This window comes from Vitis vinifera, chromosome 7 (genome assembly GCF_030704535.1).
Source record: "Vitis vinifera cultivar Pinot Noir 40024 chromosome 7, ASM3070453v1".
Taxonomy (NCBI): domain Eukaryota; kingdom Viridiplantae; phylum Streptophyta; class Magnoliopsida; order Vitales; family Vitaceae; genus Vitis; species Vitis vinifera.
This window is the reverse complement of record NC_081811.1, coordinates 26,970,183-26,992,773: the sequence shown is the minus strand read 5'-3', so window position 1 is coordinate 26,992,773 and position 22,591 is coordinate 26,970,183. Positions and strand designations below refer to the sequence as shown.

Genomic DNA, 22,591 nt, shown 5'->3' with positions numbered 1-22,591 from the left:
ACTTTTCTTCACCAGCCCCAGTCCAACCACTCCTTGTATTCTGGCCCCATCTCCTCCATCAGCATTGACCTGCTTGATATTATTATGATTGAGAAGAGAGTCTGAATGCCCAATCACTCTGTGTTTTGGTAATTCAACTCATAGAAAGTGGGGAAGATTTCACAATCTTGTTGGTGAGATCCCGATTATTTAAAATTAAAATCACGTTCACTTTCTGCCATTTCTCCATTGCTTTTGAGGTTTGGGTGCTTTAAATTAAACCCCCATCTTGGTTTCTTTCAGTTGTGTCAGGATTCGAGGTCTTCAGCATCAGATAGGCAAGAGAGCTCTTTCACTGCTCTCTTCCAGAAAGATGAAGAACGGTAATGGCAACACAAAGCTCATTCTCCTCCATCCCTACATCCAAAAACAAGGAAGCTCCAATCGTCTATGGCTGCTTGCCTTCATTTCCTTCTTTACACTCGCTTTCCTTCTCACACTCATCTACACCAGAGACTCCATTCCCACCACCGTAGCTGCCGCTGCTTCCGCCGCTCCTAAATCCGCTAACCCTCTATTGGCCAAGCCTGTTGTGGATGCCCTGGTGCACTACGCCTCCAACTACAACACCAGTGGCCACATGTCCAACGCGGAGCTGAAAATGATCTCCGACGTCCTCCGGAAGTGCTCCCCTCCTTGTAACTTCCTCGTGTTCGGCCTCACCCTCGAGACCCTTCTCTGGAAAGCTCTCAACCACAATGGACGAACAGTCTTTATCGACGAAAACCGATACTACGCAGCATATGTGGAAGAGAAACACCCTGGGATTGAAGCATATGACGTGCAGTACACTACGAAAATCAGCGAAATGAATGACCTCATTGCCTATGTGAAGGAAACAATTAGAAATGAGTGCAGACCAGTGCAGAACCTCCTCTTCTCAGACTGCAAGCTTGGCCTCAACGACCTCCCTAACCATGCCTACGAATTGGACTGGGATGTGATTCTGATTGATGGGCCACGCGAGTACTGGCCGGAAGCCCCCGGAAGGATGTCGCCGATATTCACAGCCGGCGTGCTGGCGAGGAGCAAAAAGGGCGGAAGCCCCAAGACCCATGTCTTCGTCCATGACTTCAACAGAAAGGTGGAAAGAGTTTCCAGCAAGGAGTTCTTATGCAAAGAGAACTTGGTGGAGTCCCAGGACTGGCTCGGGCATTTTGTTGTGGAAAGAATGGAGGAGAATGTCTTCCAATTCTGCCGCAACAGCACTTCATCCTCATCATCATCCTCGTCTTCGTCATCATAAGGCTTATAGTCCTGAACATTGTCGCCATTATCGTAATCGTGAATAGTCCCCATGGATATATTTCAGTGGTATGATCGAAAGGTAAATGAAAATCTGGATATTTATAGTCATTTTTCTAGGATGGGGTATGTAAAAAATAATTTTTTGGGGCAATGATGATGGGATTTGGTTTCACTGAACTGTAAGTTTCAATTGAGAAGGAATGTTAAAATCTGATTTCATTATTTGGATTGTATAATTTTGAATTGGTTCATTCCAATTTTCCTTTTTGTTTCTTTTCAGAGTTCATTTGTTTGTGGTATGCTTGTGAACAACAAGGAGCCGTTCACATATAAAATGATCATAGGCTACTCAATTTCAAATGAATATACTATCATAGGATTTTAAAAGTTTCCCGAAATATAAGACCAACAAACATTTTTTTATTCAGTTAAAAGTAACATGTTAATATCAACCAACATAATTAAAGTAAATTTATTATCAATATATTCAATTTAGTTATATCAATTAATATCGATAAATTACTTTTTATTAAATAAAAAATCAAATATTTTGATTTTTTCTATTAAATTAAAAAATAAATATCACCTTGACAGTTTCATATGATAAAAAATAAGAAGAAAATGAATATAAGAAAACAATGGAGTTGAAAATAAGAAGAATGAGAAGTCGGTGGAAATATTGAATGGCAACTTATAAATTCATGATTTTGCTTTAATTTGATTCCTTCATAATTATTCTATAGTTGGTCCCCTAAGTGTCTTCCCGATTTGAAGCAATTGGGAAAGGCATTTGAAAATCAATTATTCGAGTCATTTTCAATTGTATCAACTTCAAAATATTTTGAAATTTGTGGACATAATTTAATATTTAAAAATAGGATTTTTTTTTTATAATTTTCTTATTATTATTATATTTTTTTGTCTGGACCAAAGTCATCGGAAATTCACATTATGGGCCTTGGTCCGGTCCAAATTTCCAAAAATAAGAAAGAAAAACCCAGATTGGGCCGGAATGGAAAGGCCCATTAATCAAGCCCAAAGGGCTTGACCTTAACGAAATGAGAGGAACACCCTCTCTTCCAGACTCGTACTTGGTTCAGTGTTCAGTTTTTACACGTATTTGAACAGGAAGTTGCGTGATTGTGTCAGAAGGAAAATCACCACCGATTAGTGGAGTGCCAGCGTCACCGCCATGGCCACTGACTTCAAATCCATACCCATAATCGGTAAGTTTCTGATTCAAAAACCAAAGCCCTAATTCATATTTTTCGGAAATTGAACTATATTGGTTTACGTTTCAACCAATTCTTAGTGCAGATGTTGCTCCTCTTTTGGCAAAGTCCGATGATCCCGAAATGGCGCAAGACCCGGGTGTGTCCTCAGTTGTCAGACAATTGGACCAAGCCTGCAGAGAATCCGGATTCTTCTATGTGGTACTTTCCAATTTTTCATATCCTTACAGTGATGGGTATGCAGACATGTGACTAGATTATGAGTTGTTGTTGTTGTTGTGGGTTTTTTTGGTTGAGTAGAAGGGGCATGGTATTCCAGATTCACTTCTCAAAGAAGTTAAAGAATTGATTCGCAAGTTTTTTGAACTTCCTTATGAAGAAAAACTCAAGATCAAGATGACTCCAGAAACTGGGTACAGGTATTTTCATATGGTTCTTTGATAGGATACGAATCTTTTAGAAATTGTATTATTTGAGAATGGTGCTAACGTTTTGGAATATAAACTGAGGACTAAAGAGAATTTTCTACTCAAATGCAGAGGATATCAGAGACTTGGAGAAAATGTGACCAAGGGCACACCTGATATGCATGAAGCAATCGATGTGAGTCTTTCACTTTACTTTGTTTTCGTGGAACTCTTTCCGATAGCTCCTTATTAGGCCCTTGTTACCTTGTAGATGAAAATTTTGTAGTTAGGGCATTTGCCACATGATATTTTCTGTTTGGATCAGGGTGTTTGGGAAAACTTGATACTTAATCGTTTCATGAATTAAGTTTATTTTAAGTTCAATTATTGTCACTTTATTGACTTGAAACTTATTACTTGATATTTTAAGTGCTTAGGTTGTTTGGTACAGCTAACTTAAAATTTTTTCTACATTATCAAATTGACATATTTATTCTTACTAATTTTAATAAATATTTACTAAAATATTTGATATAAAAAATGATGGTGGATGTGGAGTTATGGATGTAAAAGAGGCTCTCACGAGATATGGGTAAATATGGTAAAAGAGATTTGAGATTCAAAATAAGTTATTTAGTCTGAAGATGTTTGGTAAGTCATTTTAATGACTTAATTTAAGTTATTAAACATGTTAAGTATATTTGATAAAGTAATTTAATATTACACCTTAAAGTTAAAAATGACTTCAGTAAATCAACTTAATGACTTGAAATAATTTAATAACTTAAGTATAATAGAACTTAAAGTCATCTTAAGTTATTAAGCTTTGATATTAAGTTTTACCAAACACCTTCTTTGACTTATTACTTCAATTTATTTTTTACTTTAAGTTATGACATTAGGTTATTTTACCAAATATGTTTAATCTACTTAATAACTTAAATTAAGTTATTGAGTTATATTAAGTCATTAATTTGATTTACCAAACACCTTTTAAGACTCTTACTTTATTCCACATTTTGGAGAAGCTTTTCATTTGGCAAGAGTATTTTATGGATGGTTGTCACTAATTCTGTCGCGTTCATCCTTGTTAAATATGTATCAAGAGTTACTCTAAACCATGATAACTAGTGAATTTCTTGTATATATGGAGTAGTTCGAAACAATGAACAAATGCCACACAACCTGGGTTTGAATCCATATTATGTGCTTTGATGTTATTTTTCATACTTATTTGCTGAATTATGGGACATGATGTGATAAACAAGGGTTATCTTCTTCTTTTATCCTCTTTTCGTTAATGCGTTCTTTAACAGTGCTATAGAGAAATGAAGCCAGGGATGTATGGAGCTGTTGGCCAACCTATGGAAGGATCTAATGAATGGTACGTGATTCAGAGTTTCTGTGGCTACTTAAAAAAAGGGTTTTAAATTTCTAGACATGGTCTCATTTAGGGAAAGAAATTGGAACTAAGAGGAGAACAAGGTTATCTCTAAAAGAAAATGGATCCCTTTTGATAATGGACTGACCAAAACAAATTGGAATGGAAATAAGGATAAGCATATATGTGAATGGAAAATGGATCCTTCTGGTGATGCTGGGAGATCTTTCTGGACAAAACTTTGACTAGTTTAGGGTTTTTTTTTTTTAACCCTTTTTTTTCCCTGAAGCAAGTAACTGCAACAAATCATATCACTAAAAGGCTGAAAATTTTCGCATTTAATCAACTTTTACATCAAGTGAAAACTTCAAAATAGAAAATATTTACTAGTTTCTATTGGTGCTTACTTTAGATGATTACCCCCTTTCTGAAATCAAGGACTTACCAGTCAACTGGTGGAATTAAAAATCAAATATCATGTAGCTTAAATCAACTTGAAGCTACAAAAAAAAAAAAAACAAAAAAACAAAAAATAAATTAATTAATTAAATTAAATTAAAGCAGTGGTGGCTAATATATTGTAGGGTTGTAGCAACACCATAATGTAACTCCACGGTTCAAATTAGAATATAAGATTTTCTTTTATCATGTTGAAAAAAAGAAGGAAAAAAAAAATCATCCTTCCTTAAGTTCAAGCCTTCTGCATGAATCGCATTGGACTTCTGAAGTATCTTGGTTTTTTGTTGAGCAATACAATGGAACTTAAGATTTTCAAGCATCTTAACCTAAAAATACAGTCTAGTGACTTAATGTTGGGTTTTTCTTGAAGTTATTAGTTATTGTTGAATTTCTTTTATGTGAATTTGTGTAGGCCAGCCAATCCTTCAAACTTTAAACAACGGATGGAGGAGTATGTCCGCCTTTGCACAGGCATGTATCCTAGAGGGAGATTACTCTCTTAAATCTTATGCCATATTATGCACTCTACTTGTAGAATCATTTATGGTTCTTTATTCTAATTATTCACAGATCTTTCTAGAAAAATTTTGCGGGGAATTGCTCTGGCATTGGGTGGCTCGGCTGATGAACTTGAAGGTGAAAGAGCAGGAGATCCATTTTGGGTGATGCGTCTAATTGGTTACCCAGGTGTACACAATGCAAATGGCAAAGACATGCCAGAAAATGACATTGGATGGTAATGCAAATATGCTGCCTGTTTAATGCTTGCAGTTCTTTCAGAGTTCTCCAGGGTCTAATGCAAGTGTTCTTTTTTTTTTCTTTGGTCCATGTCATCTGTTTGAATGAATACAGTGGGGCTCATACTGACTATGGTAAAGTTTTTAGCCTGTTGATGAACAACCTACTTGGTCTGGGTAGTAATCTGATTACAGTGTTGCATAACAGGTTTGTTGACATTGGTTAATCAGGATGATGATATACCAGCACTTCAGGTACATTCAATCACATCTTTTTCCTTGAGCCCCTTTAAGATTCTACTGTTACCTACTCAAAAAGCCAAAAAAAAAAACTGTTACAACAGAATCAGTTCCATTGTATTGTGTGTGTGTGTGTGCATGTATGTATGTATGTATACAACACAAAACTCTGAAGAACCCCAGAAAAACTTTGTTGCCTGGAATTGGTTTAAATGCCATACCACATATTTGATTTGGATTTCTTTTCATCATGATGGAAAAAAATTTGGGACATCTTCATTTCATCATGACCCCATTGTTTCTCTTGTTAATGTCTGTGTTCTTCAATCCTGAGTCTTTATTACTTGCGGCAAAGAAAGCAGCTTATGGTGTGAATGTTGATTGCTTGACCACTCTGGATGTTCCTTTTGAGCAGAACCTTCATGTTATTGATACCGTCAAAACTAGTCTTCATCAGACTTGTGTGAGTGCTTTTAGGGATGCAAATAGACCATAATGGGGTTTTTATCTTACAGGAACCCTCAATTAATCAAACCTGGGGTAGGTAGCTTGACAGCTAGCTGTGCTTTTCTATCTGTCACTCTCTACAGCTTGAGTTGATAATTTGTATTCTGGAGGATGTTGCTAATGTTCATTTATTTTGGCAGTTCCCTGTCTAAAGTGGTATTTTTTTCATTCTGAAATTCCTGATAGTCACAATGATGTTATGAAGCTATAACATCATAAGGGTCTCTAAGACCATTTAGTTTCAAAAGATTGAATGAGAAGACACAGAATTTTATAGAATTAAATTTGCTGTCTTCAATTTTTTAAAGCATTAACCTGTAATAAGTCTCCTCTTTTGTTCATTCTTCCAAAACCCACTTCTGAATTTGATACCGAGCCAAAGGCCAACTCAAGAAAGTAATATGGGAATTTAATCCCATTTTTGTTGGGGTGCAAGTCATTTGTTAGAAGTTTTAAATTCTTCATGTTTGAAGTTTTAAGTCTGCAACTACTAATTCTCATAAATGATGAAGGTGAGAAACGTATCAGGTGAGTGGATATGGGCTGTTCCCATCCCAGGCACATTTGTCTGCAACATTGGAGATATGTTAAAGGTATGTATGTAACTTAACATCAAAATTTCCACCAGTGTGTGTTATTATTTCCACATCATGTAGATCATTCTCTTGAAACCTGGAGGTACTGCAGATTTTGTCCAATGGTTTGTATGAATCAACCCTGCATCGAGTTATCAACAACTCTCCAAAATATCGGGTCTGTGTAGCTTTCTTTTATGAGGTTGGTCTCTCTTGCCCCAATTTTTCTCCTTTCTTCTCTTTTCCTTGATGTGAGAGGGGTCCTTGATGGTTGTCTCTGCTGCATGACAGCCAAACTTTGATGCTGCAATAGAACCCTTGGATATGTGTAAACAGAGGACTGATGGAACTATGAAATTTGAAAGAGCCGTTTATGGAGAGCATTTGGTTAACAAAGTTCTAACAAATTTTGTGATGTAAGAACCGAAATTTTATCCTTCTCATTTTGTTGTACAAGGTTGCTAATAATACCGCAAGTTGTATCGACCTGAGGAGGTTTATTTGGAAAGTTGGAAAACTAAGACTTTGTTAGGTTATGTCAGAGATGAATATTTATGGTTTCAACATTCCTTCCATCTGTGCTTGTTATTACAAAAAAATGTCTTCTTGGTTGAAATTTGTTCTGCTTATTTTTATCGTTCTTCAATTCGGGCTATTTTAATTTTTGACATGTAATCACATATATAATTAAGATGCCAACTTGACCAGCGGGGCGGATGGATCCAAATGACTGCCAAAGATACCGCATCTGTCAAGAGTGAAACCAAATAAGGTCCATTGTTAAGCCGAAAGGAAAAAAACAAAGGATTGACTAGTTTCCATCACTGAAACTGAGAAAAACCCTCCAGTGGCTTAACTCATAACAGAAAATCTGAGGTTGCACATGGATGTGGGGTCTGAGTAGTTGAGGGTTGGGACATACAATGCATCAAACTCCACAGATTCAGTTGTGTTTTGGGATAAGATTTCTTAAAGAGAAATTGCTTAGGTCCAAGACACAGAAAGATGATGGACCCTGTTTGTAAGATAGGGCAGAACTCTATTATTGTCCTTGGATTGGTTGCGAACATGCACGGGTGGAGGTGGAAAAGGTGTGAGGTGGTGGAACAGGAAACAAGACAATAAATAATACCCCAAAAACCAAAAGAAAAAAAAAAGAAAATTGGCTGAAAAAGAAATCCAACTTCATGACCTTCAGCTTTAATACCCCAAGTAAAAAAATGAATTGATAGCTTAAAAATAAGCTCCACTACAAGAGCACTCATTTCAGCAATGATGAGGAAACCGTAAGTGAAATGATCTCATGTGGTACAGGGGACAGCCAACAGTCCCTGATTCTTAAAGCGACTCCAAAAGAACTAAAATGACTGAGAGTAGCCTATACTTTAGTGTATGATCCAGTAGGTTAGGAGTTTGACCCTCAGTTCAGTAGAAGTAGCTCATGTCATCATGCCTAGCATTAGCAGTTATTCCCCATCTTTATATCCATCAACCTGACCAAAATATCCAAGTTATCCAAATAGATAAGCATTTTATTCCCAAAAAAATCATGACAACAATTGCACATTTAATTGGCATTCCATGCCTTGAACACAAAGTCTTTCCTGCTCAGAGCCTATGGATAAAAAGAGTCACTTGAAAATTAATACATCTGCGTGGGGGTCTACCCATCTCTATAAAAAGGTCATACAACTAGGATGACTTTAGCTATCAAACTATTAAAATACTAGAAGAAATTTTAGAAAAATAAGGCTTCTCTCCTACTGTTATGACTTATGAGTTGGCCATACTTGCACCAAAAATTGGCATGCTGATGAATTTCTAATGTTAAAAAATAAATGATAAACCAAGTCATATGGGTATCCATGGACTGCTTGCTGGCTCTGATTTTGTCATGCATCCAAATTGTAGAGACCTGCAACCTTGCCCGTCCACCTTGACTAGAATTCAAGTTGCAATCCCATTTGAAGTCCTTCCTGCAGGAGTATCCTTTGTATACAGCGGAATCCTTACACCCAACTCCCTGAGCTGATCCACCATATTATAAAGAAATTCAAAAGTGAGTTTAGACTGTGAATTTAGATCATCTCTTACTTGTGGTTGAATCCTGAACCACTCTCCCAACAACTTGTGCACATGAGAACGGATCATTCTCCAAGGCACAGGGTATTTCTCACAAAGCTTCAAATACTCAACCAGTAAATTTGCCTGGTCTAGTTCTCCATCTTTATTGCCTTCTTCACCACCCAGAGCCCATTCAGCAGTCTGGAATCCAGCAAAGAGAGCTGGATTCTCAAGGAGAGACTCAGCAGAAAGCACCCCATCAGCACCCGTCTCTTCCAAACATCTCTGAACATCATCCATGTGCCTTATGTCCCCATTAGCAAGGACTGGAATGCTGACAGCATTTTTCACAGCCTTAATAGCATTCCAGTCTGCCCGGAATTTCTTCCCATCCTTCTCATCTCTTGTCCGGCCATGGACAGCCAAAAGAGAGCAACCAGCATCCTCAAGCATCCTAGCATAGTTGATTGTATCCTGTAAATTTGGGAACACTCGGATTTTGCATGACACAGGGACATGAAGGTTGAGAGCCAACTTTTCCACCAAGGATTTGACAAGAGGAAGGTTATCCATTAGGAAAGCTCCATAGTTCCCTCGCCGAGCAATACGCTGAGGACATCTGAACATAAAGCATACAGATTATTTTAAACAAATTAACCTATTGAAATAACATAGTCAAATATCACTACAGAAGTTATGTCACTTGTGAAAGACAATTGACAACAACTCAATATCTTAGTATACTCCCTATGTCCTTTGATGCACCTACTTTTGATTAGGCACTATGCATAATATTATTAATTTCCTACCAAAAAAATTTGACAACAACTCCATGTCTATAGGACATGAGAACACTCAAGTTTTCTACAGCAGGTAGTCCCTATGACCTAGGCTTCTACAAATTGTAGAAACATAATGCTTGTTACCAGCACAAAAACAGAGTTAATTTGTCAGGAGAGGTGTAACAACTTCTAAAACCACATTATAAAAAATCAACTGACACCAACTATTCAATGCATGATATAAATATTAGCCACCACATCAGTAAGTCAAATAACAAGCAGTACTTAGAATATTGTTACTGAAAATGTTTCCAGCAATAATTTGAACAGAGCTTAATGCAGATGGCTTCCTCATTTGAACCAAGTTAAAATGGATAGACGATGAATTTGCAGAAATCATGAAAACTGCCTATAATACTTTTGTTATCTCTAAACCTATATGTTGGGGTCAGTAAGGCAACACTGAACTTGATGTCTAGCAAAAGTATTCATGTGCCAGAACTTCATCTAAACGCAATCTATTGATCCTGGTTGTGGCAACTAGCAATAAGGAACTTCTTTCATCTACCAATCAGAAAATTTCATTATTAAATTATATTTAGTTCATAACTAACAGACCCCAACTGCCCATGTCATTCTGTGAACAGATGACTTCGAAATGTCAAGGGGTCTAGATCCTTTCTTTAGATCGTTATATAATTAGACCCACCAGGGGCCCAGCCAACAAGGATTGATCCAAATGATTAAAAACATATAAGAATATATAAACTACAACTAAGATGTAGACACCTAGCTTTGTGTATACCGTAGCACCACTGAGTAAAAGATACAAACATTCAGGAAATTTAGGACAGAGGTGATCGATAAAGAGATGGTACCCCAAATTAATGTCAACATAGTCACAATAAGGTTCCACTCTCTGAGCTGCTTCCAGTAAAGTGTCCGGATCATTAGCACAGAATTGGACAAATAGTGGGCGATCCTCCTACAATTACTCCCACATGTAGCAGACCTTGAAGGTTAGTACACAAAAAAACAAATATTCCAACTACATTACAGAATAGGATTAAGGAAGTACAAAATGAAACTTATGAAAGTCCCATTACCGATATCAACCAAGAAAGCATTTTACATCTCTGATGGCACAAGGCAATTATCTATCATTCCTCGGGATATCAAGTTACGCACCCAGGCATTAGATGGAATTTCTTTCAGATTGGACTCTAATTCCACATCAATTGCATAGTATTAATCATTCATGCAACAAATTGACATTAACAAACTTTAATTTGGTGTCCAGTTTATCGTTTCGTATCAAACTAGCATAAGCTTGGCACTCATATTGGACATCCACACAACAAAGAGATGGACTGCCCCAATGGGTTTTCTGGAGAAAAAAATCATAAAGCTGGAAACAGAAACAACCTTAGCTTAACAAACCATAAATACACTTCAAAGCAACTGAAAATTTCCGAATACCTTGCAGGTGGTGAATTCCTGAGATCGATACTTTTCGTTTTCAGAGAAGATGCGAGAGTGGAGCATTGGCGTATACGCAGCTTGGGCGCCGTACTTGCGACAAAGCATCCGAAAAGGGAGCTCCGAATTGTCAACCATGGGAGCAACAATCAATTTGGGTTGACCAAGCTTCTTCCAATGCGCCCATGCTCGCTCAATACGCGACTCTCCGGTCAGGCATCGACTCGGCCAATCAGCCGAAGAAGATTGGCATTCTTGATGTTCTTGTTGTTCGGAGCAGATGTGATCATCCAAGTTCGAGTCCTGTGGCGAACCCGCGGGCAGAGTTAGGGTTAGGGTTTCAGATATAGAAGAGGCCATGGTATATATGGAACGTGAGAGATGCTTGAGAGAGGTGAACAAGGGGGAAAACGGCCAGGAATTGAGTTTCATGAGCGGACGATGGGATGAGCAGCGGAATCCATAGCCGCCGTCGCCCCCGTCGCCGCCACCAGCCGAAGCTTTGCTTTGCTGCTCTCGCTGGTATTGCTATCCTGCTTCAATTGTTCGCTGTTTAGGATGTGTTGCGGGATTTTTTTTATTTTAACAATTAACAGCATTAAAAATAATAATAATTTCACTTCTGTGCAAACACACTTTTTCTCCAAATTTCATTACTTAAAACCTAGCACATGCTAACTGTTTTCAAAAACAGTTTTTGAAAATTATTTTTAAAAACTGTTATTCAATATTTTATAAAATAAAAATCTATTTAAAAATTTAAAATATTTTTAATATTTCCAAATATATTTTAAAAATAATTTTTATGTCTAATCTATTATTTTTAATCATTTTTTAAGTTTCCATAATTATTTTTTAAAACAAATAAAAGATATTTTTGAAAATGTTGTGTTTTATGTTCTTAAAAACATAAAATAAAAAATAATTCTTTTATGGGAGAATTATCTTTTGGGGGTAGATGGACCCCCAAATTAACAAAAGGTTCATATAATTCTTCAAATTGAATTGAAAGATATGAAATAGTAACGGACAAATATACCCTTTAAGAACACATATAAAATATTTTATAAAATTAAGTTAAATAATTTTTTTTTCAAAAATACTAAATTAAATAAAAGTAGTTTTCAAAAATATTAAACTAAATAATTTTGTTTTCAAAAATATTAAATTAAATTAAAATATTTAAAAAAATATTAAATTAAATATTTTTTAAAAATATTAAATTAAATAAATTTATTTTAAAAAAATATTAAATTAAATAAAAGTATTTTAAAAAATATTAAATTATATAAAAGTATTTTTTAAAAATATTAAATTAAATAAAAGTATTTTTCAAAAATATTAATTTTTTTCTCAAAATCAATAAAGCGCATTTTTGGAAATACTGAAGGATGATATCCTTCAACTTAATTTTCATACTTTCATTGGGTCTTGGGCTCAATTTTAAGAGTTACATGGACCTTTTGTTAATTTGGGGGTCCATGTACCCTCAAAACATAATTCTCCCTTTTTTTATTATGAAACGTGTTTTTCTAATTTTTTATTCTAATAATATAAACTATTTTAAAAAATAGTTACCCAACAAACACTTACCATCTAAAATCTCTCAAAAAAAAAAAAACAAATTTTATAAATAGAATTTAATATTATTGAGTAAGTCAAAATAAATAAATTTTTTCTCAATCCCAAATATTTCCCACACTTAATATAAATAAATGTAAATAAATTTATGTAATAGTTAAAAAAACCACTTGAAGAAATAACTTAATACTTAAATCAAGGATTAGTAACAACTTTTAAATTAATCATAGCTTTGTTAAAAATTATTTTAAACCATTAAATATTAATTTTATTATTTTATTTTAAATTATTTTGTCATTAAATATTATATTTTAATATTTAATTAGAAATCATCTTAAATTATTAAATATGAAATTTTATTAATGTTTTTAAGTAATTAAATATTAGTTTATTATGAATAGTTGGTTGAGACCATTTGTTTTCCCCTATGATGTAAAAGGAGACAAGAGAATAACATCAAACCTCAAAGCTTTGGATATGTTCTGATTTCATGTGGAAAGAAAATATGATGGGAATTTTTGGGACGTGAATTGTTATTTGCATACTCTATCTTAATCAAAGACAAACCTAAAAATAACAGAGATGATATCTGAACCTGGTGACGCCACTACCATGTTCACATGCTGCTCAATAAGATTTTTTTTGGCTTCTTTTACAAATCTTTCATTTGTGTTCAAAAGACATTCCCTAAGAATAATAAACGTGGTTAGGCTTCAAACTATGTCCTTTTGAAGTATTTTTAAAAAATAATGTGGACAGTATTTCTATTTGAAGTACGTTTTATGAAAGTGTTTTCTAAAAATAATTTTGAAACAATCATTTATTAAAAATTTTGTTAATTTCTTTCAAATAATTTTGTTTAATACATCTAATTTTTCTCTAAAACTTTTTATATCAAAAATGTTTTTTGAAAGCATTTTCAAAAATACTCTTAATAGGGTCATCAAACCAAGCTTCAACGCATGTAGGAGAATTTTGGGTCAAAATAGCCAATTTGATAAATAAATAAAAAATTTTGTTTTAAGTCCCTTTTAAAATTATATTCAATGTAGCCCCTTTCTCATGAGGTGAATGCAACATCATCATCCCATAAAAATGAAGTTAGGTTTCAGTTAAAAAATGAAATTGTAATTGTTAATTGATATTTCATGTGATAAATGAATCTTTATTTTTTCACTGAAACCTCAACCGATAGACTTTAACTTAAATTTTTTAAAAAAATAACAATATTATTCTTAATGATAGTAAAAGGACCATCTTATATATACGGTTCGCAGAGTCGTTAAATTTTATTTTATTTTATTTTTCTCGGTTGGCCCAAAACTTGATTTAGAAGCCGCAAACCACAAATGTGAACATTGACTCGGTTCCAATGGTCAATTAATTTACAGCTCATCTTCCTCCTTTCCGATCATTTCAATGACGCTTTCAAATGGAATGAAACCGAACACATCATTACCTACTTCATTATTATATATGATTCATAATGTATCATATACGCCCGCTTTGTGAACTAAGCTTCCATTTCCCTTCTCACTTTTGGATCGTTACGAGTTGCACAACAAGACAAACTCACAACAGCTACTGACCTTCTGTCAATTCCCTGTTTGGTTTTTATGGTCTAAAGTTCAAACATGCTTCGAATATTTTGGCAACGTTTACACTTTATTATTTATTTTATTTAAGTTAAAATAACAAATTCAAACAATGAAGCTTTATTTGTTTACATAAAAGACGAAGAATCCCAAGATGTGTATAGTAACTGAGAGAAAAACAAAAGCAAAAGGTGAAAGTGAAAATTCAACGAAGTAGACTGGCGCAGTTCACATTACTTTAAATGGGCGTGCTGCATCGGACCCCGCGGCATATTGAAACCACAAAAACCCCCCAGGCCCGCAAAAATTGATTGGAAAAAACCAAAAGGGGTTGCGCAAAATGATAGATGGGAAAGGAATAATGTAGGATAGCATTTTTGATGGAAAAGATGAAGAAGTTTCGTGTTTATTTAATTGAAGTTGAATGGAGACGGATAGGTGAGAGTGATTGATGGGGCAAGGGGACCAATGTGGCAGAGGAGGGTTGACGTTAAGCAAAGGCAAAACAAAGTGAGGACCCACGTGAGGGGGCACAACTTATCTATCACTCACCCACATATTTTGACTTTCCTATTTTGATTTCCCATTACAAACAGGGACTCCAGAGTCCAGACCAACCATCTCTCCTCTTTCAGTCAATAAAAACCCCAAAGCCATTAATGCATTAAACGCCTCTTACCACCACCACCACCCACCTCCTCCACCGCCACTATTCAGCCGACTCAACTGCCAACCTCTCTCTCTCTCTCTTTCGCACTGCCCCTCTTCTCTGGGTCAACCGTACTTAACACGACATGTTGGACCATTTCTTCTTTTAATTTCTTTGACTCAGTCCCCTCCCTTCCTTCCTTCCTCCCCTTATTACTTGTTTCTTACATTTAGAGGCTTAAAGCCACCATCAAAACAAACCAAAAGAAAAAGGAGAAAAAGTAAGTGAGGATAGGCATCCAAAGACAAAGAACCAAAGGATTGAAAAAAGCAAAATAATTAAAAGGGGAAAGAGAGTAGAAACCCAACACCAACTCCACCATTTCCTTCTCTCTCTCCTTTTCTTCTTTTTTTTCTTTTTTTTTTTTTGGATTTTTGATTCTAAATGGAAACGCAGCGTTTTACAGGGAGAGCATGGAGTTGATCCCGTACTTTTTTACAGGGAACCATAAACTAACCCCTAATCTCTTTGATTGAGCTGCTATTCTACTCCTGTTGCTCTACCATTTTCTTGATCTAAGAAGATTCTAGGATGAGACCAGCGGCTTCTGCGACGGAGAGAGAGTGGTTGTGCTCGCCTTCGTAGGTGACAATCAGCATCTTTGGGTCGTCCAGAGCTCTCTCTACATGTTTGCGTGCTGGGCAACCTCTCACGCTACTGCACTTGTAGTAGCCCCTGTCAAGAACGCAGGTAAACCATATTAGAAAAGTCCATATTATTACACTTAAAGGACGATTCTCTGACTTTCCTCAATTAACTAGCTGTAACAATGAAGGACCCATGACACTTTCGGACACCATTTTAGGAACACATGATTAAATTTTGAAAATAAAAATTGAAGATAGAGCAGAATACCTTGGATGTGGAGATCCTTTTATTGGTTTCTGTCCGTACTTCCTCCAAGAGAAATCATCTGGTGGAATATCGGCCATTTTCATGCTTATTGCCGGAACTCTAACCACCCTCTTCAATTTCATCTTTCTGCATCATTGAGGAGCATGATAAATTCAAAACTCAAAGCATAATTACAGAACGCAAGCAGATTCAGATAATACCACTTAATATAAAGGAAAGAAAGAAAGAAATACACACCTTCTCTTCAAACAATGGCACCGGCCAGAGGACCCACCGCACTTGCCGGAGCCGGGATTGTCCGACGAACTGCACTTCCTTTTCATGGACGAAGAAGACAGCGGCGGCCTTCCCACCGACGAAACCTGAGACAGATTCGTAATCTGAAAAGCCGACGACGATGAGGGTTGCTTGCTATCAGTATCGCCAGTCAGCGACGACATAAACGAATTCGCACCGGAAATCGCCGAAGAGTATGAGAAATTGATGGTGGTCGTCGAATCTTTACGATCGATCACACCATTCCTCGCGAAAACCACGGGAGGATCGTTGTGGGGTTGGTGTTGATTTTGGATCGGAACCGGAGGGACCTGCTGGATCGGAACAGGACAATAAACCCTAGACCCACCGCCCTGTGATTCCTCGCTTTGGTTGGGAGGAGAGGACAAAGGAGCCCTCCTGAACCGAGCGTGACCGGTTCTGGTCCGACCCAGAAGAGAAATCACCTTCTTGAACTTGGAAACGGCGACATCCGCCACGGCCCTGCAATCCATCTCCATTTCCCCAGACGATCGACCCAGCTGCTGCTGCGGCTGCTGCTGAGACTGTTGCTGTTGACCATGAGACAGCAACCTTATCAGCTTCTCGACGCTTTCCAGCCCAGCAGCGGCTTCCTGCACAGCGTTCTCCTCCATTTTGTCGGCAAAACCATCGTTTCTGTAACCCATCATCAGCTCCACAGCCATGTCTTGGCCACCATCAAACAGGGAGGAGAGAAAAAGAAGAGTGTAAAAGAGGACGAGAAGAGTAACGTTGATAAAGGAGTCAGTGGTCAAAGCGATGCGATCGGCGAGGCACTCCCATTGGTCCACCCCGTCACTGACCCGTCACTGTAACACCCTCTGTCAAATGTAGGTACGAATGCAAGCCAACTAAAACAATAATATTTCTTTTAATCAAAGCCCCTCGACTACTGTGCTCTCTAGTAAAACGCATATGTCTGTACATTGACCTCCTCTTCCTACTGTGGGCCCATCCATGTTGAACTAGTCTTTAGATCAGGTCAAAGCATCAGCCCTAGCCGTCTGATTCCATCCCCACCTGCTACCATCCTAAAACTTACACCACTGGATTTTAATCTTTATTCCCTCTCCCCTCTTCCTCCTAAATTCTCCATTCCAATTTGAAAACATATATATATATTTTAGATTATTAAAAAGAATAATTGAAAACTTTTAATAGAAACTAAATCAAAAATAGAATTTCATTTTTAATTTTAATTACTATTTTTAAAAATATTGTAGGATGATGGCCTTAATTTCTATGACGGGAAATAAGGCATTTGCCCTTTCCTTAGGAAAACAAGAATGAAATGGAAAGTTTGGTTGTTGGGGTAATGATACAGTGGCGGAGTTGACTTTAGCTTTCTGAGTTTCAAACTTCCATAACAATGTCTCCTTGTTTTCCTTTCTATTCATCAGCAGACCACTCACCCTTACCCTCTTTCTACTTTTATTTATTTATTATTTATACTGCTGTTCACCTTTTGATTTTTGTAGACACAACGGAGAGAATTGGAGAAAGAGAAAGGGATTAGCATTAATAATTGTGAAGGAACTGGGGATCCCGACTCTCTTCCAAATTTCTAATTCAATTTTTTCCATCGTGTGTTTTGGGGGAGTTGGTGACAAACCCATCACACCATCTATTCAAGGTAGCGCACCACACTTTGAAAATTGACTCATACTAATGTTTTTCTTCCTCCGAGCAACTTATAAATTATAATATTCCTTTTATCTAAATACTATTTGTTAGAGAGAATCGAAGAAAAATAAAGGGATTAATGTTATTAATTGTGAAGGAATTGGGGATCCCAACTCTCTTCTAAATTCTATTTCAAAATTTTCCATCGTGTATCTTGGGGAAGTTGGAGACAAACCATCACACCACCATCTATTCATGGTAGTGCACCACACTTTGAATATTGACTCACATTGGTGTTTTTCTTCATCCAAGCAGCTTATTAATTATAATATTTCTTCTATCTAAATGCTCTTTGGTAATTGTATGACATTTAAATACATAAATATTATTTGAATTTTAGTAACTTTTCTTGCCCAAAAATATATAATTCATAATATTGTATTTTTCAATATTGTACCTAAAAATATTACACTTTTTAGTGTATTTGCACATGTTACACTTTATTGATTATATATTTTTAAATATTGTACCTAAAAATATATAATTCTATGCAATAATCAGCCCTTCTTAATCACACAATTCATAATTGATCATCACTTTCTCCTTTTTATAAGATTTTGAAAAAATAATATTAATTTTAAAATATTACCGTTTCAAAACTATTTCTATTTTTTTTATAATTAAAGAAATTTAATAGCAACTTGTTATTTGAAACAATATGTTAATCATTTTCAAAAATCATTTAACAATTCTTATTAAAGCCCACAAATTTTACGAGATTGGATAATAAAAGTACAAAATTATATAAATTTCAACAAATTTTGGTTACATATAAGTGCTTTCGTGTTAACTTATTTAATAAATAAATATTCAAGTCAATTAATTTATTTGCTTAATTAAATCATTTTGATATGATACATTTAATTTAATCTATGTAAATTTATTAACTTTATATATTTTAAAATTTCAATTTTTTAAAATTATATACATTTATGCTTAAAAAATTAAATAACTAATTAAAGTAATATTTTATTATAAAGATTTATAATATTTTATAATTCATAAATCTTATTATAAACTTCTTACCTATTGACAAATGAACTATTCTCACTCCTCACTCCTACCTCCTACGGTCCTACCTTAGAAGCGAAGCCACGGCCGCATAGCTATCATTTAAAGCTGCCATCATTATGATCACCTACATCTTGTGGTCCATCAATTCCCACAATTTTCCAAGCCGGAAACAAAGAAGTCATTAGATCGTGTGGTCCAAGATCCACCTGATATTTAAGTGAGTAGCATCAAAACATACGGTCGATACAGCAGCGAACCACTTAGCTTTAATGGAAAAATAATGGAAGTCACGGGTTTGGTTTCGTTTTTGCTGCAACATGGGGCGTTCGCTGTTGAGGAGATCGCGGACGTAGCATTATAAATTGCAGCGCGATGTAGAGTAGCGCCCAGCCACCCGTGATTGGCGATCATTTTCCACGCATGGGGCTGATACAGTGATGCCTGAAGCTGACGTGTAACAAAGTCAAAGATGAAAAAGCTGGACATACAGCGACGACAACGTGACACGAAAGACACGTGTTTGAATTTAGTGCCCTCTGCATTTGACTATTAATCCGAAAAGTCAGTGAATCTAACAAATTTCAACAATAAAAAAAAAAAAGAGGAAAATAATTACCATCAATATTCTGATCGTGTGCTACAATGACACATCCATCTCCGTGCGGTTGGAATTTTGCCGTGTCATTGTCCGCCGGAGGAGTCACGTTTTGCAAGATTGATCAGAACCTAAACGATACGAATCAAGCCTTATCAGTTATCAGAACGGATCGGAAGGATGAAAATAGTGAAGATGATTGGGTAGAATCCTCGGAGAACGGTACGGGTGTAGGTCGATGGTTAGAACTGCACTAGACTTTGAAAAGGGAGGGAGACAAAAAATAGAATTTGGTGTGTATTTTTCAAAGCATGATGCAAAGAGTCTTCGACGAATTGGCTTTTAATATGACTAATGCGACCATGGGGTACATAAAAAGAATCAAATTAAGAGTCGTGGGAAGGGAAGAGAGGTCGAGGCAGCTCCATTATTCCCTATTTTTATATGATAATTTAATAGGTATATTTGGAAGACCAGTCCAAGACTGGCAGTGGCAGTCACCGAAGGAGAAATTTTGTGGGGGGCCATCCTTCTCAAAGGAGAATGCGTGGTTTTTATATTTAATTTTATTATAAAAATAAATAAAATTACATTATTTACTGTAGTTTTGCAAGCCAAAGTCTATGCCCTACTGTGGGAAACTTCATTTTTGGTCTTTTTCTATTATTCAAAGATATATATATATATATATATATATATATATTTTAAAGTTGTCATTATTGGCATGGTTTGAAAGATCATGACATTGAGAATTAAATAGATAACAATTGGATTTTTGCGTGTGTTCTTTTTATTTTTATATTTTATGGAGCCTTAAAAGAGTTTAAAAGTTTTGTTGTTATTAAGTTTCATTTTCCAACATTTTTCTTGAATATTGAAAACCAAAATTTTTATTTAAAATCTTAAATTTAGAAAATTAATTTTAGATGGATTTATATCTAAAGTTCATTTAAAAGTAATTTTGTAAAAAATCAAGAGTTCGTTTGTCAACTGTTTTTTAAAATAGTTTTTCATTATCCAAAACAAAAAACTTAGAAAATTCGTTTGATAATTAAAAATTACTTTTTATTTTTATTTTTTATTTTAAATAATATAAAATAGAGTGTTTTAAGATAAAAAAAAATTAAGTTGTTTCATATTGTTTTAATTTGTTTTCTAATAATTATTTTTAAAAACAATTATGCAAATATTTAAAATTATTAAAAATAAAATATTATACATAAAAATTATTTTTAAAACATATTAAAAATATCTTATGATTCCAAATAGATTTATATTCTACAAAATATCAAATAACAATTTTTAAAAACCGTTTTTCATAAATGTTTTAAAAATGCCCTAATTTATTTGATTTGTGAAAAGAGCTAACAAAAATTTGATTTTACTATAAAAATATTTAAAAAAAATCATATATAATTAAAAATAAGTAAAAACTTAAAACTTTATATATATATATATATATATAAATTATTTAATCTTTATATATAATAGCTAAATAAGTGAATATGGAATAATTTATTAAATTTATTTATTTTTTCACTTTATTTTTCTATTTCCTTTCTCTAACGTTTTCCCTCAAACCTTTCATGACCCAACAAGACCAAACATGTGAAAAATCATTTAGAATGTTTTTTTTAAATAGTTTGAAGATAAATACAATCGAATATACTTCTAAATAATGGTTTCTGATATTAAAAACAATTTTTTTTTTTAATGAATGTTTAACAAATTTTTTAAAAAGTGATATTTAAATAATATTTGCTATATAATTTGAAGAAAAAAATTAATCAATTTTTTATTATATAATATATTAGAACATTTTTTAGCAAGTGTTTGTAAGGAAAGCGTTATTAATAAAAGCATTATTGATGAAAGCGCTTTCGTCAAAACTGGGACTCTGATTTGAACGAATTCAGGGCCGATAAAATTTTACCTTTGTAATCGAATTAGGCCGAGGCCGAGCCCTCGATGGCCCAACCTTTCGGGTCCAGAGCCCATTTTTCTTAAGTGTGATTCGGGTTAGTGGGCTTCAATTCACTGGGAAGAAATAGGACGGGTTTTGATTGATTGGGCCTATGTCATGATTCAAAATGTAACAAATCATCGATCTGTACAATTCGATATCACAGCCCAATCCATGAATCAGCTTTAAAATTCAAACGTTGATTTTGAAAAAAGTTTTTTAACTTAAAAAATTAGACTTAACCGATATTTGACCGAAAACAAATTTTTAAAAACTTGTTCTAAAAATAAATTATTTAAAAAAAAATTTTAAGTCGAATGTATTTCCATGACAACAAAAGTAAAGTGAAACTGTTCATATGGAAAAACATAATTTAATATATTTTATGGGTGGATTTTATAATGCCCAATTTCGTATGCTACAATCTTACACACATTGTCGAGTTTTGAGACTAAATAGCCATTTTATAGAAAAAAAATAAATAGATTTAACTTATTCAGTTATTTGCCTATTTTACCACCACGTAGGAGTTCTGTCATAAAAAATATTATTTTTCTAAATTTAAGTTGAAGTCGCTTGCAATTGTTAATTGAAATTGTAATTAATAATTGGTATTTCACTTTTGATCTAAAGTCAAAATTAACAATTGAGATTTCATTTTTTAACTTAAATAAAGATGAAGAGTAAAGTAAATTAAAAAAAAAAAATCTTTGGTTGATGTGGATCCAAATAGGCTAGTTTGCATATAAGTTTTAAAAGTAGCCCAGTGAGAGCTAGTTTGGCCCAAAATTCCATATTGTGTGTGTGTTTTTTAATATTTGGACCGCTTTTTTTTTTTTTTTTATAATATTCATGACAATTTGATAATATGGAAATAATTTAAAATTTATAAAAATTGAAGCAATATTTCCAAATTTAATAAAATTTGCTAAATACCATTTATATTTTGAAATAAATAATGAGTTATTTAATTAAAAGAGTTGAAATCACCCCTCCACTTTTTTAACCTTAAAAAAAAAAAACTCATTTTTAACAAAAACACCCTTATATATTTTTTACAAAAAAAACATTTTCTTTCTATAATACACATGTAAATAATCAGTACATTAGCAAAATAAAATAGGAAAAATAATGCGAACAAATGATTTA

General features: G+C 34.4%; 4 protein-coding genes and 1 long non-coding RNA gene across 5 annotated transcripts; 3 read left to right on the top strand and 2 right to left on the bottom strand.

Annotated features, from left to right (window-relative positions):
* LOC100259508 (protein IRX15-LIKE) lies at positions 1 to 1,509 on the top strand. The gene is made up of 2 exons (XM_002283151.4): positions 1 to 173; positions 283 to 1,509. Exon 2 carries the CDS (start codon positions 353 to 355, stop codon positions 1,283 to 1,285), a length of 933 nt encoding a protein of 310 aa, XP_002283187.1. The 5' UTR covers positions 1 to 173; positions 283 to 352; the 3' UTR covers positions 1,286 to 1,509.
* An 854-nt stretch (positions 1,510 to 2,363) lies between these two features.
* On the top strand, positions 2,364 to 7,441 carry LOC100254388 (probable 2-oxoglutarate-dependent dioxygenase At3g50210). Its single transcript, XM_002283156.4, has 12 exons — positions 2,364 to 2,513; positions 2,605 to 2,720; positions 2,820 to 2,938; positions 3,059 to 3,122; positions 4,243 to 4,310; positions 5,179 to 5,237; positions 5,337 to 5,502; positions 5,619 to 5,638; positions 5,712 to 5,758; positions 6,763 to 6,843; positions 6,938 to 7,027; positions 7,117 to 7,441. The coding sequence occupies exons 1-12, from the start codon at positions 2,480 to 2,482 to the stop codon at positions 7,243 to 7,245; spliced, it is 993 nt and encodes a 330-aa protein (XP_002283192.1). The 5' UTR covers positions 2,364 to 2,479; the 3' UTR covers positions 7,246 to 7,441.
* An 895-nt stretch (positions 7,442 to 8,336) lies between these two features.
* LOC100249291 (uncharacterized) lies at positions 8,337 to 11,782 on the bottom strand. Its single transcript, XM_002283189.5, has 3 exons — positions 11,151 to 11,782; positions 10,550 to 10,656; positions 8,337 to 9,508 (listed from the first exon to the last, which is right to left on the bottom strand). The coding sequence occupies exons 1-3, from the start codon at positions 11,580 to 11,582 to the stop codon at positions 8,773 to 8,775; spliced, it is 1,275 nt and encodes a 424-aa protein (XP_002283225.1). The 5' UTR covers positions 11,583 to 11,782; the 3' UTR covers positions 8,337 to 8,772.
* Positions 11,783 to 15,295: 3,513 nt separating this feature from the next.
* Positions 15,296 to 17,117, bottom strand: LOC100244122 (probable WRKY transcription factor 7). Its single transcript, XM_002283183.4, has 3 exons — positions 16,128 to 17,117; positions 15,891 to 16,016; positions 15,296 to 15,710 (listed from the first exon to the last, which is right to left on the bottom strand). The coding sequence occupies exons 1-3, from the start codon at positions 16,850 to 16,852 to the stop codon at positions 15,551 to 15,553; spliced, it is 1,011 nt and encodes a 336-aa protein (XP_002283219.1). The 5' UTR covers positions 16,853 to 17,117; the 3' UTR covers positions 15,296 to 15,550.
* Positions 16,931 to 17,819, top strand: LOC132254103 (uncharacterized). Its single transcript, XR_009466246.1, has 2 exons — positions 16,931 to 17,021; positions 17,666 to 17,819. It is a non-coding gene; the product is annotated as an uncharacterized LOC132254103 (long non-coding RNA).
* Positions 17,820 to 22,591: the final 4,772 nt, after the last annotated feature.

What these genes read in the sequence shown, in the direction of transcription:
- LOC100259508 (XM_002283151.4), top strand. Translation starts at nt 353, where the DNA reads ATGAAGAACGGTAATGGCAACACAAAGCTCATTCTCCTCCATCCCTAC.
- LOC100249291 (XM_002283189.5), bottom strand. Translation starts at nt 11,582, where the DNA reads ATGAAACTCAATTCCTGGCCGTTTTCCCCCTTGTTCACCTCTCTCAAG. An exon ending in AGGAATTCACCACCTGCAAG is followed by an intron (nt 10,657 to 11,150) that starts GTATTCGGAAAT and finishes GAGTAATTGTAG; the next exon opens with GAGGATCGCCCACTATTTGT. An exon ending in TATGTTGACATTAATTTGGG is followed by an intron (nt 9,509 to 10,549) that starts GTACCATCTCTT and finishes CTTTATGTTCAG; the next exon opens with ATGTCCTCAGCGTATTGCTC.
- LOC100254388 (XM_002283156.4), top strand. Translation starts at nt 2,480, where the DNA reads ATGGCCACTGACTTCAAATCCATACCCATAATCG. An exon ending in AATCCGGATTCTTCTATGTG is followed by an intron (nt 2,721 to 2,819) that starts GTACTTTCCAAT and finishes TTGGTTGAGTAG; the next exon opens with AAGGGGCATGGTATTCCAGA. An exon ending in CCAGAAAATGACATTGGATG is followed by an intron (nt 5,503 to 5,618) that starts GTAATGCAAATA and finishes GAATGAATACAG; the next exon opens with TGGGGCTCATACTGACTATG.
- LOC100244122 (XM_002283183.4), bottom strand. Translation starts at nt 16,852, where the DNA reads ATGGCTGTGGAGCTGATGATGGGTTACAGAAACGATGGTTTTGCCGAC. An exon ending in TGCCATTGTTTGAAGAGAAG is followed by an intron (nt 16,017 to 16,127) that starts GTGTGTATTTCT and finishes TCAATGATGCAG; the next exon opens with AAAGATGAAATTGAAGAGGG. An exon ending in AAAGGATCTCCACATCCAAG is followed by an intron (nt 15,711 to 15,890) that starts GTATTCTGCTCT and finishes CGTTCTTGACAG; the next exon opens with GGGCTACTACAAGTGCAGTA.